We start from the raw sequence: 19,872 nt of genomic DNA, 5'->3' as shown, positions 1-19,872 counted from the left end.
GAATTTTTATACACTGTTTTTTTTTCTGAACTTTTTTTTACACTCAATTTCTTATACAGTCCATTTTTATGAACTGAATTGTTGTACACTGAATTTGTATACACTGTTTTTTTACACTGAATTTTTTTGACATTTAATTTTTATAAAAAAAATTTAAACCGATTTTTTTTTTTTTTTGCACACATCTTTTATCTAAATTTTTTATACAGGTAGTTTTTCTTGGCTGAATTGTTATACACCAAATCTTTATACACTGTTTTTTATGCAGAATGTATTTTACACTGAATTTTTTCTTACACTTAATTTTTCAGCACTGAATTTTTTTAATACTTTTTATACTCACTTTTTATCGCACAATTTTTATACAGTCAATTTCTATAGACTGAATTCTTATACGTTGAATTTTTTTTTCTGAACTTTTTTTTACACTCAATTTCTTATACAGTCAATTTTTATAGACTGAATTGTTGTACACTGAACTTGTATACACTGTTTTTTTTACACTGAATTTATTTTACACTGAATTTTTTTGACATTGAATTTTTATTTAAAAAAATTTAAACCGATTTTTTTTTTTTTTTGCACACATTTTTTATACAAACATTTTTTATACAGGTAGTTTTTCTTGGCTGAATTGTTATACACCAAATCTTTATACACTGCTTTTTATGCAGAATGTATTTTACACTGAATGTTTTCTTACACTTAATTTTTCAGCACTGAATTTTTTTAATACTTTTTATACTCACTTTTTATCACACAATTTTTATACAGTCAATTTCTATAGACTGAATTCTTATACGTTGAATTTTTATACACTGTTTTTTTTTCTGAACTTTTTTTTACACTCAATTTCTTATACAGTCAATTTTTATAGACTGAATTGTTGTACACTGAACTTGTATACACTGTTTTTTTTACACAGAATTTATTTTACACTGAATTTTTTTGACATTGAATTTTTATTTAAAAAATTTAACCCGATTTTTTTTTTTTTGCACACATCTTTTATCTAATCTCAGGTAGTTTTTCTTGGCTGAATTGTTATACACCAAATCTTTATACACTGTTTTTTATGCAGAATGTATTTTACACTGAATTTTTTCTTACACTTAATTTTTCAGCACTGAATTTTTTTAATACTTTTTATACTCACTTTTTATCACACAATTTTTATACAGTCAATTTTTATAGACTGAATTCTTATACGTTGAATTTTTTTACACTGTTTTTTTTCTGAACTTTTTTTTACACTCAATTTCTTATACAGTCAATTTTTATAGACTGGATTGTTGTACACTGAACTTGTATACACTGTTTTTTTACACTGAATTTATTTTACACTGAATTTTTTTGCCATTGAATTTTTATAAAAAAAATTTAAACCGATTTTTTTTTTTTTTTGCACACATCTTTTATCTAATCTCAGGTAGTTTTTCTTGGCTGAATTGTTATACACCAAATCTTTATACACTGTTTTTTATGCAGAATGTATTTTACACTGAATTTTTTCTTACACTTAATTTTTCAGCACTGAATTTTTTGAATACTTTTTATACTCACTTTTTAATCACACAATTTTTATACAGTCAATTTTTATAGACTGAATTCTTATACGTTGAATTTTTATACACTTTTTTTTTTACAAATAATTTTTTTTACCCTCAATTTCTGACAGTCAATTTTTATAGACTGAATTGTTATATACTGTTTTTTTCACACTGAATTTATTTTATACTGAATTTTTATATATATATATTTTTTAAACCGATTTTTTTTTTTTTTACACAAAAGTTTTTACACTACATTTTTTATACAGTCAATTTGTATTGGCTGAATTGTTAAACACTAAATCTTTATACACAGTTTTTTTTTACGCAGAATTGAATTTACACTGAATTTTTTTTAACTCAATTTTTGTACGTCTTTTTTTAAACTGATTTTTTTTACACTGAATTTTTTTTTACACTGTATGTTTATACACTGAATTTTTTTTTACATTGAATGTTTAGTCCTGTATAAAAAATGTAGTGTAAAAACTTTTGTGTAAAAAAAAAATTAAAACCGTTCTGTTTTTTTTTGCACACATCTTTTATCTAATCTCAGGTAGTTTTTCTTGGCTGAATTGTTATACACCAAATCTTTATACACTTTTTTTTATGCAGAATGTATTTTACACTGAATTTTTTCTTACACTTAATTTTTCAGCACTGAATTGTTTTAATACTTTTTATACTCACTTTTTATCACACAATTTTCATACAGTCAATTTTTATAGACTGAATTCTTATACGTTGAATTTTTATACACTGTTTTTTTTTCTGAACTTTTTTTTTACACTCAATTTCTTATACAGTCAATTTTTATAGACTGAATTGTTGTACACTGAACTTGTATACACTGTTTTTTTTACACTGAATTTATTTTACACTGAATTTTTTTGCCATTAAATTTTTATAAAAAAAATTTAAACCAATTTTTTTTTTGCACACATTTTTTATACAAATTTTTTTTATACAGGTAGTTTTTCTTGGCTGAATTGTTATACACCAAATCTTTATACACTGTTTTTTATGCAGAATGTATTTTACACTGAATGTTTTCTTACACTTAATTTTTCAGCACTGAATTTTTTAAATACTTTTTATACTCACTTTTTATCACACAATTTTCATACAGTCAATTTCTATAGACTGAATTCTTATACGTTGAATTTTTATACACTGTTTTTTTTTCTGAACTTTTTTTTTACACTCAATTTTTTATGCAGTTAATTTTTATAGACTGAATTGTTGTACACTGAACTTGTATACACTGTTTTTTTACACTGAATTTATTTTACACTGAATTTTTTTGCCATTAAATTTTTATAAAAAAAATTTAAACCAATTTTTTTTTTGCACACATTTTTTATACAAAATTTTTTTATACAGGTAGTTTTTCTTGGCTGAATTGTTATACACCAAATCTTTATACACTTTTTTTTATGCAGAATGTATTTTACACTGAATTTTTTCTTACACTTAATTTTTCAGCACTGAATTGTTTTAATACTTTTTATACTCACTTTTTATCACACAATTTTCATACAGTCAATTTTTATAGACTGAATTCTTATACGTTGAATTTTTATACACTGTTTTTTTTTCTGAACTTTTTTTTTACACTCAATTTCTTATACAGTCAATTTTTATAGACTGAATTGTTGTACACTGAACTTGTATACACTGTTTTTTTTACACTGAATTTATTTTACACTGAATTTTTTTGCCATTAAATTTTTATAAAAAAAATTTAAACCAATTTTTTTTTTGCACACATTTTTTATACAAATTTTTTTTATACAGGTAGTTTTTCTTGGCTGAATTGTTATACACCAAATCTTTATACACTGTTTTTTATGCAGAATGTATTTTACACTGAATTTTTTCTTACACTTAATTTTTCAGCACTGAATTTTTTAAATACTTTTTATACTCACTTTTTATCACACAATTTTCATACAGTCAATTTCTATAGACTGAATTCTTATACGTTGAATTTTTATACACTGTTTTTTTTTCTGAACTTTTTTTTTACACTCAATTTTTTATGCAGTTAATTTTTATAGACTGAATTGTTGTACACTGAACTTGTATACACTGTTTTTTTACACTGAATTTATTTTACACTGAATTTTTTTGCCATTAAATTTTTATAAAAAAAATTTAAACCAATTTTTTTTTTGCACACATTTTTTATACAAAATTTTTTTATACAGGTAGTTTTTCTTGGCTGAATTGTTATACACCAAATCTTTATACACTGTTTTTTATGCAGAATGTATTTTACACTGAATTTTTTCTTACACTTAATTTTTCAGCACTGAATTTTTTAAATACTTTTTATACTCACTTTTTATCACACAATTTTCATACAGTCAATTTCTATAGACTGAATTCTTATACGTTGAATTTTTATACACTGTTTTTTTTCTGAACTTTTTTTTACACTCAATTTCTTATACAGTCAATTTTTATAGACTGGATTGTTGTACACTGAACTTGTATACACTGTTTTTTTACACTGAATTTATTTTACACTGAATTTTTTTGCCATTGAATTTTTATAAAAAAAATTTAAACCGATTTTTTTTTTTTTTTTGCACACATCTTTTATCTAAATTTCTTATACAGGTAGTTTTTCTTGGCTGAATTGTTATACACCAAATCTTTATACACTGTTTTTTATGCAGAATGTATTTTACACTGAATTTTTTCTTACACTTAATTTTTCAGCACTGAATTGTTTTAATACTTTTTATACTCACTTTTTATCACACAATTTTCATACAGTCAATTTTTATAGACTGAATTCTTATACGTTGAATTTTTATACACTTTTTTTTTTTACAAATAATTTTTTTTACCCTCAATTTCTGACAGTCAATTTTTATAGACTGAATTGCTATATACTGTTTTTTTGACACTGAATTTATTTTACACTGAATTTTTTTGACACTGAATTTTTATAATTTTTTTTTTTTACACAAAAGTTTTTACACTACATTTTTTATACAGTCAATTTGTATTGGCTGAATTGTTATACACTAAATCTTTATACACTGTTTTTTTTACGCAGAATTTAATTTACACTGAATTTTTTTTTAACTCAATTTTTATACGTCTTTTTTTAAACTGATTTTTTTTACACTGAATTTTTTTTTACACTGTATGTTTATACACTGAATTTTTTTTTACATTGAATGTTTAGTCCTGTATAAAAAATGTAGTGTAAAAACTTTTGTGTAAAAAAAAAAAAAAATCGGTTTAAAAAAAAAAATAATAATAAAAATTCAGTGTCAAAAAAATTCAGTGTAAAATAAATTCAGTGTAAAAAAAACAGTATATAGCAATTCAGTCTATAAAAATTGACTGTCAGAAATTGAGGGTAAAAAAAATTATTTGCAAAAAAAAAAAGTGTATAAAAATTCAACGTATAAGAATTCAGTCTATAAAAATTGACTATATAAAATTTTTAAGTGAGTATAAAAAGTATTAAAAAAATTCAGTGCTGAAAAATTAAGTGTAAGAAAAAATTCAGTGTAAAATACATTCTGCATAAAAAACAGTGTATAAAGATTTGGTGTATAACAATTCAGCCAAGAAAAACTACCTGAGATTAGATAAAAGATGTGTGCAAAAAAAAAAAAAAAAATCGGTTTAAATTTTTTTAATAAAAATTCAATGTCAAAAAAATTCTGTGTAAAATAAATTCAGTGTAAAAAAACAGTGTATACAAGTTCAGTGTTCAACAATTCAGTCTATAAAAATTGACTATAAGAAATTGAGTGTAAAAAAATTGACTTTAAAACACATGTTCTTTTCAATCAAATTATCAGCATAATTTGATGTGAAGAAATTCAGTTCACAAAATTAAAACGCAAAAAAAAATCAGTTACATAAATTCAGTGTCAAAAACGAGCCCTCGTAATAAAGACACAAATGAACCTCCTTACAATGGCGACCGCATACTTTTTCACAAAAATCGGCCGATACAGATCAGCGGCCGATCAATCGGCGCATCTCTAGAAAAAAAATGGGAAGACTCAAATGGTCTTCCTTGTTTGCAGGCCCAGCCCTTGCACAAACACAGATATGAGCTGAATGCTGGTTACTGACCCGATGTCTCGTCGTAGCTGCTGTAAGTGGCCGTCGGAGACGCCACTGGAATCTCTGCGGGGAAGACAGGAAAAGAGACATGAATGATCATTGAAGAAATGATAGCAACATGTGTTTTGTAACTTAGGTCTGGGTTGATGTGTAACATACCTGGGAGGAGGAAGGACAGGATGGAATGTGACGTGACGCTAATGAAAGCTGATGCTTAAACATCTGTTATGAGAAGAGTGGTGTAGCGCTCTCTCTTGATTGCGGTATGTTGTACGAGCGCGACGCCAAGTCAAAGATGGAGTTATCGCTCGATCATATCACTACTAGGGTTGCAAAATTCCGGGAATATTCAAAGTTGGAAACTTTGCATGGGAATTGATGGGAATAAACATTGAATGCAACATGCTAGATCTTGCAGCATGATTATTAGCTAAAACAACCTGATTTAATGCACATTTAGTTGAATTTCAACCCTTCACCAGTGTTTCCCACAGGACAGGCATCTATTTGTGGTGGTGTGGTCGGGGGGTGGCGGCGGCAGCGGCGATGACCAAGAAGAACGCGGAGTTGCAATATAATTACAACATTTTATGTACATATTTATATACAGATTTGAACAATTAGTGATTCACTGAAATATATTTATTAATTGTGGTTCTTACAAAAATATATCTTATAAAATATAAAAGCTAAAAGCTCTGCCCCTTTAATTAGTGAATACTAAATAATTTAACTTTAGCCTACTACTACAACCATATTATTTACCAGCAACATGAAGTGAAACAGAGGCAGAGGTGTCCTGCCACAGTCAGTCAACCTCCTCCTGCTGCTGCTGAACAGGTCGCACCTGTGGTCCGGACTGTAGGCCTACCTCCTCTCCAAGTCCAGCCCTTTTCGGCTGTTGAAAATATTTTTCAATACTCATCTGTGTGAAGGAGTGAACATCCAACATTAGAATGTATTACTAACGAGCAGAAGCGCTCTATGTACAGTGCCGTCTAACCTTAAGCGGCAGCAGCTCAACACATGCAGGGTTCAACGTTAAGCTTTTTTTCTACTTGCCCGACTTCTCAAATCTACTTGCCCCAATATTTTTACTTGTCCTGCCTAGGTTTTTTTCTGGCTGTGTAGTGCTCATGGCTTATATCTTACTAGAATCCTTCCCGTTGACTATTTACAACACTACACAGTATTTATTATTATTATTATTATCTATAATTACATTTAAATGGCATTGCATACATGTAAAATTAAATGCTATTTCACATTATTTGACCAGTAGCAGTTACACCCATCTGAACAGGTCAGCCACCTGTTTAAAGCCCGATCACAGTTGAAATCTTGAAATGAAGGGCCTTTAATGGCCAAAACATTAACCTGGACAACATTTTAACAGCTGATTTTATTCTTTTCATTGCATTCACATGCTGCAGTGGACAGTGGACAATTATCTTCAGTATTAAAGCAGTATCTGAAGCACCGTCTCCACGTGTGTTTATTGACAACAGGGTTATAATCTGGACACGTTAGCTCGTCGGTATGGTAACACGTGACTGTTACTACGTGCGTCTGCCCCGGCCCCCGAGTCAAACAGCGGCGGTGTTAATGAAGCAGCATCAGGCTGCTCACCGTCAGTGAAACGCTCGGTGAAATCGCGGATTAACGTTAAATATATGAGGAGCCGCGAGCGATGCAGCTATAACCTATATTACCCTCGTATTTGGCGGAGTTACCGCCACCTACTGCACCGGAGTTGTAACTACAAGCAACATTCACAGACAGAGTCCCATTGCTTTTATGAGCGGTCGAGCGAGTCAAAAGCCGAAAAATCCATTTGTGGCGGACGTAATTCTTTTGTGGCGGGCCGCCACAAATAAATGAATGTGTGGGAAACACTGCTTCACTGTGCATTCCTCCATCACATGCCCAGATCATTCCCAGCATGCTACACACTACAGCAGGGCTATTGAGGCCACACTAGTACATGGACTTCATCCAGTCAGGTAAGCGTTGATGATATTACTGGGGTAAATATATTTGATCTATGGTATTTAAGTGTAATATTGCTTGTTACTGTACGACTGTAGACTACTCCGTGCAGACTTACACTCAAGCTAGCGAGCTGTTCCTGTACTTGTTCAATGATTTTGGGGTCAATATCTCTAGCTAGCTAGGTTTATGTACCACCACAGTCTCTTAATGAACCGAAAATATTTCTCCGTTAGCCGTGATGCTAATTTTCTCTATGTTAAATCTCATTCATTTATGCTAACAACTTTAGCGATCCGAATTGACCTTTTTTTTGTGATCTGTAAAGTTCAACTAGCAAATACTAAATCAAAACGTGTAGTTTCCTTCTGCTAGCCATTCTGTTGCCATATAAAAATGTATGTTATAGTTTGATTTAGTCGTAGCTACAACTGTATCTACGACGGATACTGCAATACAAAATAGTCTCTCTCTTTTTGATGAAATAACATTAGAGGAACTATTACAGCGTGTAAGTGGGATAAAACAAACAACATGTTTACTTGACCCACTTCCTGGGAAACTTATCAAGGAGCTTTTTGTATTATTAGGTCCATCAGTGCTAAATATTATAAACTTATCACTTTCCTCTGGCACTGTTCCACTAGCATTCAAGAAAGCGGTTATTCATCCTCTGCTCAAAAGACCTAACCTTGATCCTGACCTCATGGTAAACTACCGACCGGTGTCCCACCTTCCCTTTATTTCGAAAATCCTCGAAAAAATTGTCACACAGCAGCTAAATGAACACTTAGTGTCTAACAATCTCTGTGAACCTTTTCAATCCGGTTTCAGGGCAAATCACTCTACGGAGACAGCCCTCGCAAAAATGACTAATGATCTACTGCTAACGATGGATTCTGATGCGTCATCTATGTTGCTGCTTCTTCATCTTAGCGCTGCTTTCGATACCGTCGATCATAATATTTTATTAGAGCGTATCAAAACACGTATTGGTATGTCAGACTTAGCTTTGTCGTGGTTTAACTCTTATCTTACTGACAGGATGCAATGCGTCTCCCATAATAATGTGACCTCGGACTATGTTAAGGTAACGTGCGGAGTTCCTCAGGGTTCGGTTCTTGGCCCTGCACTCTTTAGTATTTACATGCTGCCGCTAGGCGACATCATTCGCAAATACGGTGTTAGCTTTCATTGTTATGCTGATGACAGCCAACTCTACATGCCCCTAAAGCTGACCAACACGCCGGATTGTAGTCAGCTGGAGGCGTGTCTTAATGAAATTAAACAATGGATGTCCGCTAACTTCTTGCAACTCAACGCCAAGAAAACGGAAAGGCTGATTATCGGTCCTGCTAAACACCGACATTTATTTAATAATACCACCTTAACATTTGACAACCAAACAATTACACAAGGCGAATCAGTAAAGAATCTGGGTATTATCTTCGACCCAACTCTCTCCTTTGAGTCACACATTAAGAGTGTTACTAAAACGGCCTTCTTTCATCTCCGTAATATCGCTAAAATTCGTTCTATTTTATCCACTAGCGACGCTGAGATCATTATTCATGCGTTCGTTACGTCTCGTCTCGACTACTGTAACGTATTATTTTCGGGTCTCCCTATGTCTAGCATTAAAAGATTACAATTGGTACAAAATGCGGCTCTTTAGCGCCGCCCTAGTGGCTCTCTGGAGCTTTTTCAGAAATGTATGAAAAATGGAAAAAGATGAGGGGAAAACTATCTATTTTTTGTTTTAATATGGTTTCTGTAGGAGGACAAACATGTCACAAACCTCCCTAATTGTTATAAAGCACACTGTTTATATTAAACATGCTTCACTGATTCGAGTATTTGGCGAGCGCCGTTTTGTCCTACTAATTTTGGCGGTCCTTGAACTCACCGTAGTTTGTTTACATGTACAACTTTCTAGGACGTGTTTTATGCCACTTCTTTTTCTGTCTCATTTTGTCCACCAAACTTTTAAGGATGTGCATGAAAGGTGAGTTTTGTTGATGTTATTTACTTGTTGGAGTGCTAATCAGACATATTTGATCACTGCAAGCTAATCGATGCTAACATGCTATTTAGGCTAGCTATATGTACATATTGCATCATAATGCCTCATTTGTAGCTATATTTGAGGTCATTTAGTTTCCTTTAAGTCCTCTTAATTCAATTTATATCTCATGACACACTATCTGTATGTAATATGGCTTTTAATTTTTTGTGGCTCCAGACCGATTTTTTTTTGTATTTTTGGTCCATTATGGCTCTTTCAAAATTTTGGGTTGCCGTCCATCAGTAAAATATTTTTAAAGACTACTCCAATTGTTTACTGACTATTTATATCTGTGTGTGGCATTGCATTAGTGTTTTACAAGCTTCTCATCAACGTTCCCTCTAAGGTGCGCGCCTGTGCAATTGCGCACTGCTCAAGCGTCCTCTGCGCACGGCAAATCTATGCCACGCACAATATCAAATAAAAAAATAAGCGCATAACAATTTTCGACACGACAGAGAAAACAGTTTTCGTCATCATTGTTCAAATATTGTAACGTCTGTCGAGACGCTTTGAGGACATGAATTCCATCGAACACTTTACTGAGTAAAACTCTTTATTGTCGGCCATAAACACATCACCAAAACATTAGTAAAAAAAATTATATCTAGCAAAACTGGTCATTTTCTGAAGTACAAACCAGACCAAAAGCAACTTTGTTATATCAACAGCAGCCGCTCGCTCTTTCTTACTTGCGCCAACACATGCACATGTGGCACTTAGCCAGTGATGCGTTTACAGCCACACAAAAAGTCGGACAACTCCAACACCACACATAAAGTGTCATTCCAGGTCGTTACACTATGATTTACCAACAAATGTGTGCTTATTCTAGTGTCATTTATTAGGAATCTTAATTTATAAATATTAATCATGAAATGCTGTTAGTATATTAAATAAATACTAATACAAATATATTTTTTTACAAACAGGAAGTTGCAGGAATGTACACATGATCCCCTGCTTACATCTCATTGTGCAACATGTGAATGTTTTAATGGGAACTAAATGCAATGTCTGAAAGGGGTACAAATTATTTCCAAAGCAGGACCTCCACCCAGACAAACAATACAAGTACACAGTTCATGGAAAACAATATTTGTTGTTATTGTCATTGTAAGTGGGCCTAAACACTAATATTAGAAAATAACCTCATAGAAATAACTGCTGTCATTTGATTATACAGGTAAAAGCCAGTAAATTAGAATATTTTTTATATATATTAAAAATAATAATTATATTTATATATATATATTTATAACTTGAAATCTCCATCTCCATAGAGCAGGTCAGCAGCAGGAAGCATGAAGTGCTCTAAAACTTGCTGGTAGACGGCTGCGTTGACCCTGGATCTCAGGAAACAGAGTGGACCGACACCAGCAGATGACATGGCACCCCAAACCATCACCCAACCATGCAAATTTTGCATTTCCTTTGGAAATCGAGGTCCCAGAGTCTGGAGGAAGACAGGAGAGGCACAGGATCCACGTTGCCTGAAGTCTAGTGTAAAGTTTCCACCATCAGTGATGGTTTGGGGTGCCATGTCATCTGCTGGTGTCGGCCCACTCTGTTTCCTGAGATCCAGGGTCAACGCAGCCGTCTACCAGCAAGTTTTAGAGCACTTCATGTTTCCTGCTGCTGACCTGCTCTATGGAGATGGAGATTTCAAGTTCCAACAGGACTTGGCGCCTGCACACAGCGCAAAATCTACCCGTGCCTGGTTTACGGACCATGGTATTTCTGTTCTAAATTGGCCCGCCAACTCCCCTGACCTTAGCCCCATAGAAAATCTGTGGGGTATTGTGAAAAGGAAGATGCAGAATGCCAGACCCAAAAACGCAGAAGAGTTGAAGGCCACTATCAGAGCAACCTGGGCTCTCATAACACCTGAGCAGTGCCAGAAACTCATCGACTCCATGCCACGCCGCATTAACGCAGTAATTGAGGCAAAAGGAGCTCCAACCAAGTATTGAGTATTGTACATGCTCATATTTTTCATTTTCATACTTTTCAGTTGGCCAACATTTCTAAAAATCCCTTTTTTGTATTAGCCTTAAGTAATATTCTAATTTTGTGACACATGGAATTTTGGATTTTCATTTGTTGCCACTTCAAATCATCAAAATTAAATGAAATAAACATTTGAATGCATCAGTCTGTGTGCAATGAATAAATATAATGTACAAGTTACACCTTTTGAATGCAATTACTGAAATAAATCAAGTTTTTCAAAATATTCTAATTTACTGGCTTTTACCTGTAATAATAAGAGAATGTTGTCTGGCCCTGCGATGAGGTGGGGACTTGTTACAGAGTTTTTGCCTTTGCTCACACACATGAACAATTAGAGGGAACATTGCTTCTCATCTTATTCTGCAGAATAAGATGGACGGTGTCCAACTTTGAATAATCAAAAAATGGTCAAAATTTCCAAACTTCCCGAGCTTAACTTCCCGTGGTAAATTTCCGGAAAGTTTCCGGAATTTTACCGGAAACTTTCCACCCCTTTGTAACCCTAGTTATCACTCAATCATATCACTACCAATAGATACCTTCATACAGTGTGAGGTAACAAAAACCTCATCTTCTACTCGTTCCCTCCTGTCGGCTCTAAAGATAGAACTGTTATCTTCCTAATACCAGCCCGATAAGGAGAGCTTTTCGATGAAAAAAACCCAGCAATTTCTGTCTCTGTGTGACGCTGGTGTTTATTAGTCAGGGTCTGGACTCTGCAGCCAGCAGATACCGCCAATAAATATATCAGCCATCATTCCTTTGGAAGCGATGTGTGGATTTATGGTGAGACTGTTAACCACGCAGAAGGCTCATAAGGCCACGTTAGGTGAGCGCTAACATGTTGTTTAGTCAGGGTGTTTTCCAACGCGAATAATGGAACATGATCTAAAAACAACATGGCCTAACAGTGTTGTCCTGTCTTCTCAGCTTGATGGAGCGCAGATGTCAAAGCTCAAACGAGGAATCAAGGAATTCTTGGTTTTTAATCGAGTTCTTTGTCGTGGCTGCATTGAACTAGAGAAACTTTGCTATGCAAAAATCAAGGGAAATTAACAATGGGATTGAAGTAGGGGGTGGTTTTCTAAAATATGTAAAGGAGACTGATCTTTAATTGAACCCCGATTGAAAGGTAGACAATTGATGAGCCTTTTGTCTGCTTTTTTTTATTGCCGCACCGTGTTGTGGACAAATCTCTTGAATAAGAGAGCAGTTGTCTGTGGCTTCATGTCAAGAACTCCATTGGCTACCCAACAAACACCGTATCCAATTTGAAATAATTCTCCTCACTTTCAAAGCTATCCATAACCCATACTTGCCCACCTTGAGACCTCCGATTTCGGGAGGTGGGGGGGTGGGGGCGTGGTCGGGGGTGGGGCGGGGGCGTGGTTAAGATATATATATATAAGAAATACTTGACTTTCAGTGAATTCTAGCTATATATATATATATATATATATATATATATATATATATATATTATTACATATATATATATATATGTATACATATATATACACAGGTAAAAGCCAGTAAATTAGAATATTTTGAAAAACTTGATTTATTTCAGTAATTGCATTCAAAAGGTGTAACTTGTACATTATATTTATTCATTGCACACAGACTGATGCATTCAAATGTTTATTTCATTTAATTTTGATGATTTGAAGTGGCAACAAATGAAAATCCAAAATTCCGTGTGTCACAAAATTAGAATATTACTTAAGGCTAATACAAAAAAGGGATTTTTAGAAATGTTGGCCAACTGAAAAGTATGAAAATGAAAAATATGAGCATGTACAATACTCAATACTTGGTTGGAGCTCCTTTTGCCTCAATTACTGCGTTAATGCGGCGTGGCATGGAGTCGATGAGTTTCTGGCACTGCTCAGGTGTTATGAGAGCCCAGGTTGCTCTGATAGTGGCCTTCAACTCTTCTGCGTTTTTGGGTCTGGCATTCTGCATCTTCCTTTTCACAATACCCCACAGATTTTCTATGGGGCTAAGGTCAGGGGAGTTGGCGGGCCAATTTAGAACAGAAATACCATGGTCCGTAAACCAGGCACGGGTAGATTTTGCGCTGTGTGCAGGCGCCAAGTCCTGTTGGAACTTGAAATCTCCATCTCCATAGAGCAGGTCAGCAGCAGGAAGCATGAAGTGCTCTAAAACTTGCTGGTAGACGGCTGCGTTGACCCTGGATCTCAGGTAACAGAGTGGACCGACACCAGCAGATGACATGGCACCCCAAACCATCACTGATGGTGGAAACTTTACACTAGACTTCAGGCAACGTGGATCCTGTGCCTCTCCTGTCTTCCTCCAGACTCTGGGACCTCGATTTCCAAAGGAAATGCAAAATTTGCATGGTTGGGTGATGGTTTGGGGTGCCATGTCATCTGCTGGTATCGGTCCACTCTGTTTCCTGAGATCCAGGGTCAACGCAGCCGTCTACCAGCAAGTTTTAGAGCACTTCATGCTTCCTGCTGCTGACCTGCTCTATGGAGATGGAGATTTCAAGTTCCAACAGGACTTGGCGCCTGCACACAGCGCAAAATCTACCCGTGCCTGGTTTACGGACCATGGTATTTCTGTTCTAAATTGGCCCGCCAACTCCCCTGACCTTAGCCCCATAGAAAATCTGTGGGGTATTGTGAAAAGGAAGATGCAGAATGCCAGACCCAAAAACGCAGAAGAGTTGAAGGCCACTATCAGAGCAACCTGGGCTCTCATAACACCTGAGCAGTGCCAGAAACTCATCGACTCCATGCCACGCCGCATTAACGCAGTAATTGAGGCAAAAGGAGCTCCAACCAAGTATTGAGTATTGTACATGCTCATATTTTTCATTTTCATACTTTTCAGTTGGCCAACATTTCTAAAAATCCCTTTTTTGTATTAGCCTTAAGTAATATTCTAATTTTGTGACACACGGAATTTTGGATTTTCATTTGTTGCCACTTCAAATCATCAAAATTAAATGAAATAAACATTTGAATGCATCAGTCTGTGTGCAATGAATAAATATAATGTACAAGTTACACCTTTTGAATGCAATTACTGAAATAAATCAAGTTTTTCAAAATATTCTAATTTACTGGCTTTTACCTGTATATATATATATATACATATATACATATACATATATATATTATTATCTTTCCAGGCAGGGGCTATATATATATATATATCAGTGTTTCCCACACATTCATTTATTTGTGGCGGCCCGCCACGAAAGAATTACGTTCGCCACAAATGGATTTTTCGGCTTTTGACTCGCTCGACCGCTCATAAAAGCAATGGGACTGTCTGTGAATGTTGCTTGTAGTTACAACTCCGGTGCAGTCGGTGGCGGTAGCCTACTATGCATTGTAACTCCGCCAATAGCACTTAATTCACCAGGTGGGCCAGAAGAAGAAGACGAAGACGAAGAAGACGAAGAAGACAAAGAAGACGAAGACGAAGACGGACGGACGGACGGGATCAAAATACGAGGGTAATATAGGTTATAGCTGCATCGCACGCGGCTCGTCATATATTTAACGTTAATCCGCGATTTCCACGAGCGTTTCACTGACGGTGAGCAGCCTGACGCTGCTTCATTAACACCGCCGCTGCCGCCGGGGTCCGGGGCAGACGCACGTAATAACAATCACCTGTTTTCATACCGACAAGCTAACGTGTCCAGGTTATAACCCTGTTGTCAATAAACACACGTGGAGACGGTGCTTCAGATACTGCATTAATAATGAAGCTAAATTGTCCACTGTCCACTGCAGCATGTGAATGCAATGAAAATAATAAAATCTGAGCCAACCAGCTGTTAAAATGTTGTCCAGGTTAATGTTTTGGCCATTAAAGGCCCTTCATTTCAAGATTTCAACTGTGATCGGGCTTTAAACAGGTGGCTGACCTGTTCAGATGGGTGTAACTCAGGGGTGCTCACACTTTTTCTGCAGGCGAGCTACTTTTCAATTGATCAAGTCGTGGGGATCTACCTCATTCATATATATCATTTATATTTACTTATTTATGAAATATATGTTTTTGTTAACAAGTTAAAGGTGTTTAATGATAATGCAAGCATGTTTAACACATATAGTTAATATTGTTAATAAATTAAAGGTGTTTAATGATAATACAAGTATGTTTAATACATATAGTTAATATTGTTAACAAGTTAAAGGTGTTTAAAGATAATGCAAGCATGTTTAACACATATAGTTAATATTGCTAACAAGTTAAAGGTGTTTAAAGATAATACAAGCATGTTTAACACATATAGTTAATATTGTTAACAAGTTAAAGGTGTTTAAAGATAATACAAGCATGTTTAACACATATAGATTCCTTTCTTTCATGAAGACAAGAATATAAGTTGGTGTATTACCTGATTCTGATGACTTGCATTGATAGGAATCAGACAGTGGTGCTAATAACGTCCGCATTTTCGAATAGAGGAGAAAAAAAGTCCTCCTTTCTGTCCAATACCACATGAAAGTGGTTGGTATTTGGCATATTATTTGTCCAGCTTCTGTACTCCTTTGTATACACTTTACAAGAAATACATTGGCGGCAAACTCCGTAGCTTGCTAGCTTGTGCACGCCAGCTTTCTGAGACTCATATTTTGTTAGCGCAACTGTGCAACTGTGCAGTCGGTCTTTGGAGTTTTGACGACAGGTACGGCGCCAGAGTCTGTTGAAATAAAGTGTTTCTCGCCTTCCAGTCAGTAATTTTAATGAGCTAAATATGTACATAAAGTGTTGTACTTATATTCCAACTCCGCGTTCTTCTTGGTCGTCGCCGCTGCCGCCGTCACCCCCCGCCACCCGACCACACCACCACAAATAGATGCCTGTCCTGTGGGAAACACTGTAGACTCAATATCCCTCTTTAAATCAAGACTCTAAACACATCTATTCCTGACTGCTTATTCACTGTAAATCTTATCCACCTTTGTTGTTTTTATCCAATTGATTTAATCGTTTTGAGTGGCCAGAAAGGCGCCTTATATTTTATATATTATTCAAGTCGTCACTACATTGTCACATAGGTCCTGGCATGCGAGGACATAGTTCCACTCAGACTTACTGATGCAGGGGGCGATGGGGGAGCGACTCTGCTGGTAGCCCTTGGCACAGCGGTTACAGGTGATGCCCGCCACTCCGTCCTTGCAGGGGCACTGACCCGTGGTCTGGTTGCACGTCTTCCCCGCGGCTCCGACCGGGTGGCAGTCGCACGCTGAAGCACATGAGAGAAGGCCGACGGTCAGCGGGTGGACTTGAAACAGACGTTATTACACAAATATCACCTTCCAAATTGCTAGCGCATGTCTCCGAGCTGCTGACTGTACATGTTCCATACATTAAACGTAATCTTAGCACTCAGACCGGGTGAGGAATCAGTGCCTCTTTTCGAGTTGGCTGGCGTTTCCTTCCGTAACATCACAGATGAGGAAGTGGGCCTCGCACCAGCGTACAGACCGCATTATTACCCGGCTTCCCCACACCCTTAATGACCGTAGGAGAGGAGAAACTTGATTCCTATTAGCATTTCACTATTTCTGCCTTCTCGTGTGCCTGCTGCAGCACGTCTTTAAGCAGACTTTTGTGACGCGCTTCGGATTGACTTTTCCCATGCGAAGCTTCTTGGCAAACACTGTTCGTTTAAGAGCGCACTGCTGTGTTTGGATGGAGACAGGTGTGGACAATATTGTCCCCACACATAAAGTATACAGCGAAGGAGAAATCCATTTGATGTTGCTTTTATTTTCTCAATACGGCGTCCATCAGCTGCTGTGACTGAGACTTAACGAAGTGAGGAAACACGCAGAAGGTGTCGTGAATGTTGTCACAACTTGTTTATAAAGTATTTACTTTGTTTACTGGAATGTTCACTCCTCCTTTATTTGACTGCAAACTGTATCAGTGTTCAAATAACATCAATACTAGCTAAAAGGTTTTGTCATCTCATCGAATTGAACGCAGGCTGTCAGGATTGTGTATTCGATGCGAGAGGTGTCACTCCTCTTTATTTTGGTTGGCCAAACTGTTGTACTGAACCAAGAGAAGAACAAAGCTTGTTTATTAGACTTCATCTTCATTAGTCAACCTGCTTTGTGTTTTATTTTGATATCAAAAAGTAATGACCGTAGGCGAGGAGAAACTTGATTCCTATTAGCATTTCACTATTTCTGCCTTCTCGTGGGCCTGCTGCAGCACGTCTTTAAGCAGACTTTTGTGACGCGCTTCGGATTGACTTTTCCCATGCGAAGCTTCTTGGCAAACACTGTTCGTTTAAGAGCGCACTGCTGTGTTTGGATGGAGACAGGTGTGGACAATATTGTCCCCACACATAAAGTATACAGCGAAGGAGACATCTATTTGATGTTGCTTTTATTTTCTCAATACGGCGTCCATCAGCTGCTGTGACTGAGACTTAACGAAGTGAGGAAACACGCAGAAGGTGTCGTGAATGTTGTCACAACTTGTTTATAAAGTATTTACTTTGTTTACTGGAATGTTCACTCCTCCTTTATTTGACTGCAAACTGTATCAGTGTTCAAATAACATCAATACTAGCTAAAAGGTTTTGTCATCTCATCGAATTGAACGCAGGCTGTCAGGATTGTGTATTCGATGCGAGAGGTGTCACTCCTCTTTATTTTGGTTGGCCAAACTGTTGTACTGAACCAAGAGAAGAACAAAGCTTGTTTATTAGACTTCATCTTCATTAGTCAACCTGCTTTGTGTTTTATTTTGATATCAAAAAGTAATGACCGTAGGCGAGGAGAAACTTGATTCCTATTAGCATTTCACTATTTCTGCCTTCTCGTGTGCCTGCTGCAGCACGTCTTTACGCAGACTTTTGTGACGCGCTTCGGATTGACTTTTCCCATGCGAAGCTTCTTGGCAAACACTGTTCGTTTAAGAGCGCACTGCTGTGTTTGGATGGAGACAGGTGTGGACAATATTGTCCCCACACATAAAGTATACAGCGAAGGAGAAATCTATTTGATGTTGCTTTTATTTTCTCAATACGGCGTCCATCAGCTGCTGTGACTGAGACTTAACGAAGTGAGGAAACACGCAGAAGGTGTCGTGAATGTTGTCACAACTTGTTTATAAAGTATTTACTTTGTTTACTGGAATGTTCACTCCTCCTTTATTTGACTGCAAACTGTATCAGTGTTCAAATAACATCAATACTAGCTAAAAGGTTTTGTCATCTCATCGAATTGAACGCAGGCTGTCAGGATTGTGTATTCGATGCGAGAGGTGTCACTCCTCTTTATTTTGGTTGGCCAAACTGTTGTACTGAACCAAGAGAAGAACAAAGCTTGTTTATTAGACTTCATCTTCATTAGTCAACCTGCTTTGTGTTTTATTTTGATATCAAAAAGTAATGACCGTAGGCGAGGAGAAACTTGATTCCTATTAGCATTTCACTATTTCTGCCTTCTCGTGTGCCTGCTGCAGCACGTCTTTAAGCAGACTTTTGTGACGCGCTTCGGATTGACTTTTCCCATGCGAAGCTTCTTGGCAAACACTGTTCGTTTAAGAGCGCACTGCTGTGTTTGGATGGAGACAGGTGTGGACAATATTGTCCCCACACATAAAGTATACAGCGAAGGAGAAATCTATTTGATGTTGCTTTTATTTTCTCAATACGGCGTCCATCAGCTGCTGTGACTGAGACTTAACGAAGTGAGGAAACACGCAGAAGGTGTCGTGAATGTTGTCACAACTTGTTTATAAAGTATTTACTTTGTTTACTGGAATGTTCACTCCTCCTTTATTTGACTGCAAATTGTATCAGTGTTCAAATAACATCAATACTAGCTAAAAGGTTTTGTCATCTCATCGAATTGAACGCAGGCTGTCAGGATTGTGTATTCGATGCGAGAGGTGTCACTCCTTTTTATTTTTGTTGGCCAAACTGTTGTACTGAACCAAGAGAAGAACAAAGCTTGTTTATTAGACTTCATCTTCATTAGTCAACCTGCTTTGTGTTTTATTTTGATATCAAAAAGTAATGACCGTAGGAGAGGAGAAACTTGATTCCTATTAGCATTTCACTATTTCTGCCTTCTCGTGTGCCTGCTGCAGCACGTCTTTAAGCAGACTTTTGTGACGCGCTTCGGATTGACTTTTCCC

General features: G+C 35.9%; 1 protein-coding gene across 1 annotated transcript in view; it reads right to left on the bottom strand.

Moving 5' to 3' along the window:
• Window positions 1-19,872, bottom strand: part of ntn1b (netrin 1b) — a 206,059-nt gene that overhangs the window by 52,879 nt on the left and 133,308 nt on the right. The window contains exons 4-5 of the mRNA XM_061973861.2: window positions 16,808-16,957; window positions 5,661-5,714 (exon numbers count right to left, since the gene is read on the bottom strand). Of these exons, the coding sequence (XP_061829845.2) occupies window positions 5,661-5,714; window positions 16,808-16,957 (204 nt within the window). The remainder of the gene's footprint in view (window positions 1-5,660; window positions 5,715-16,807; window positions 16,958-19,872) is intronic.

The sequence above is a fragment of the Nerophis lumbriciformis genome, linkage group LG22 (assembly GCF_033978685.3).
Source record: "Nerophis lumbriciformis linkage group LG22, RoL_Nlum_v2.1, whole genome shotgun sequence".
Lineage (NCBI taxonomy): Eukaryota > Metazoa > Chordata > Actinopteri > Syngnathiformes > Syngnathidae > Nerophis > Nerophis lumbriciformis.
Note: the sequence above shows the minus strand (reverse complement) of the source record. Positions and strands in the feature narration are given on the sequence as shown.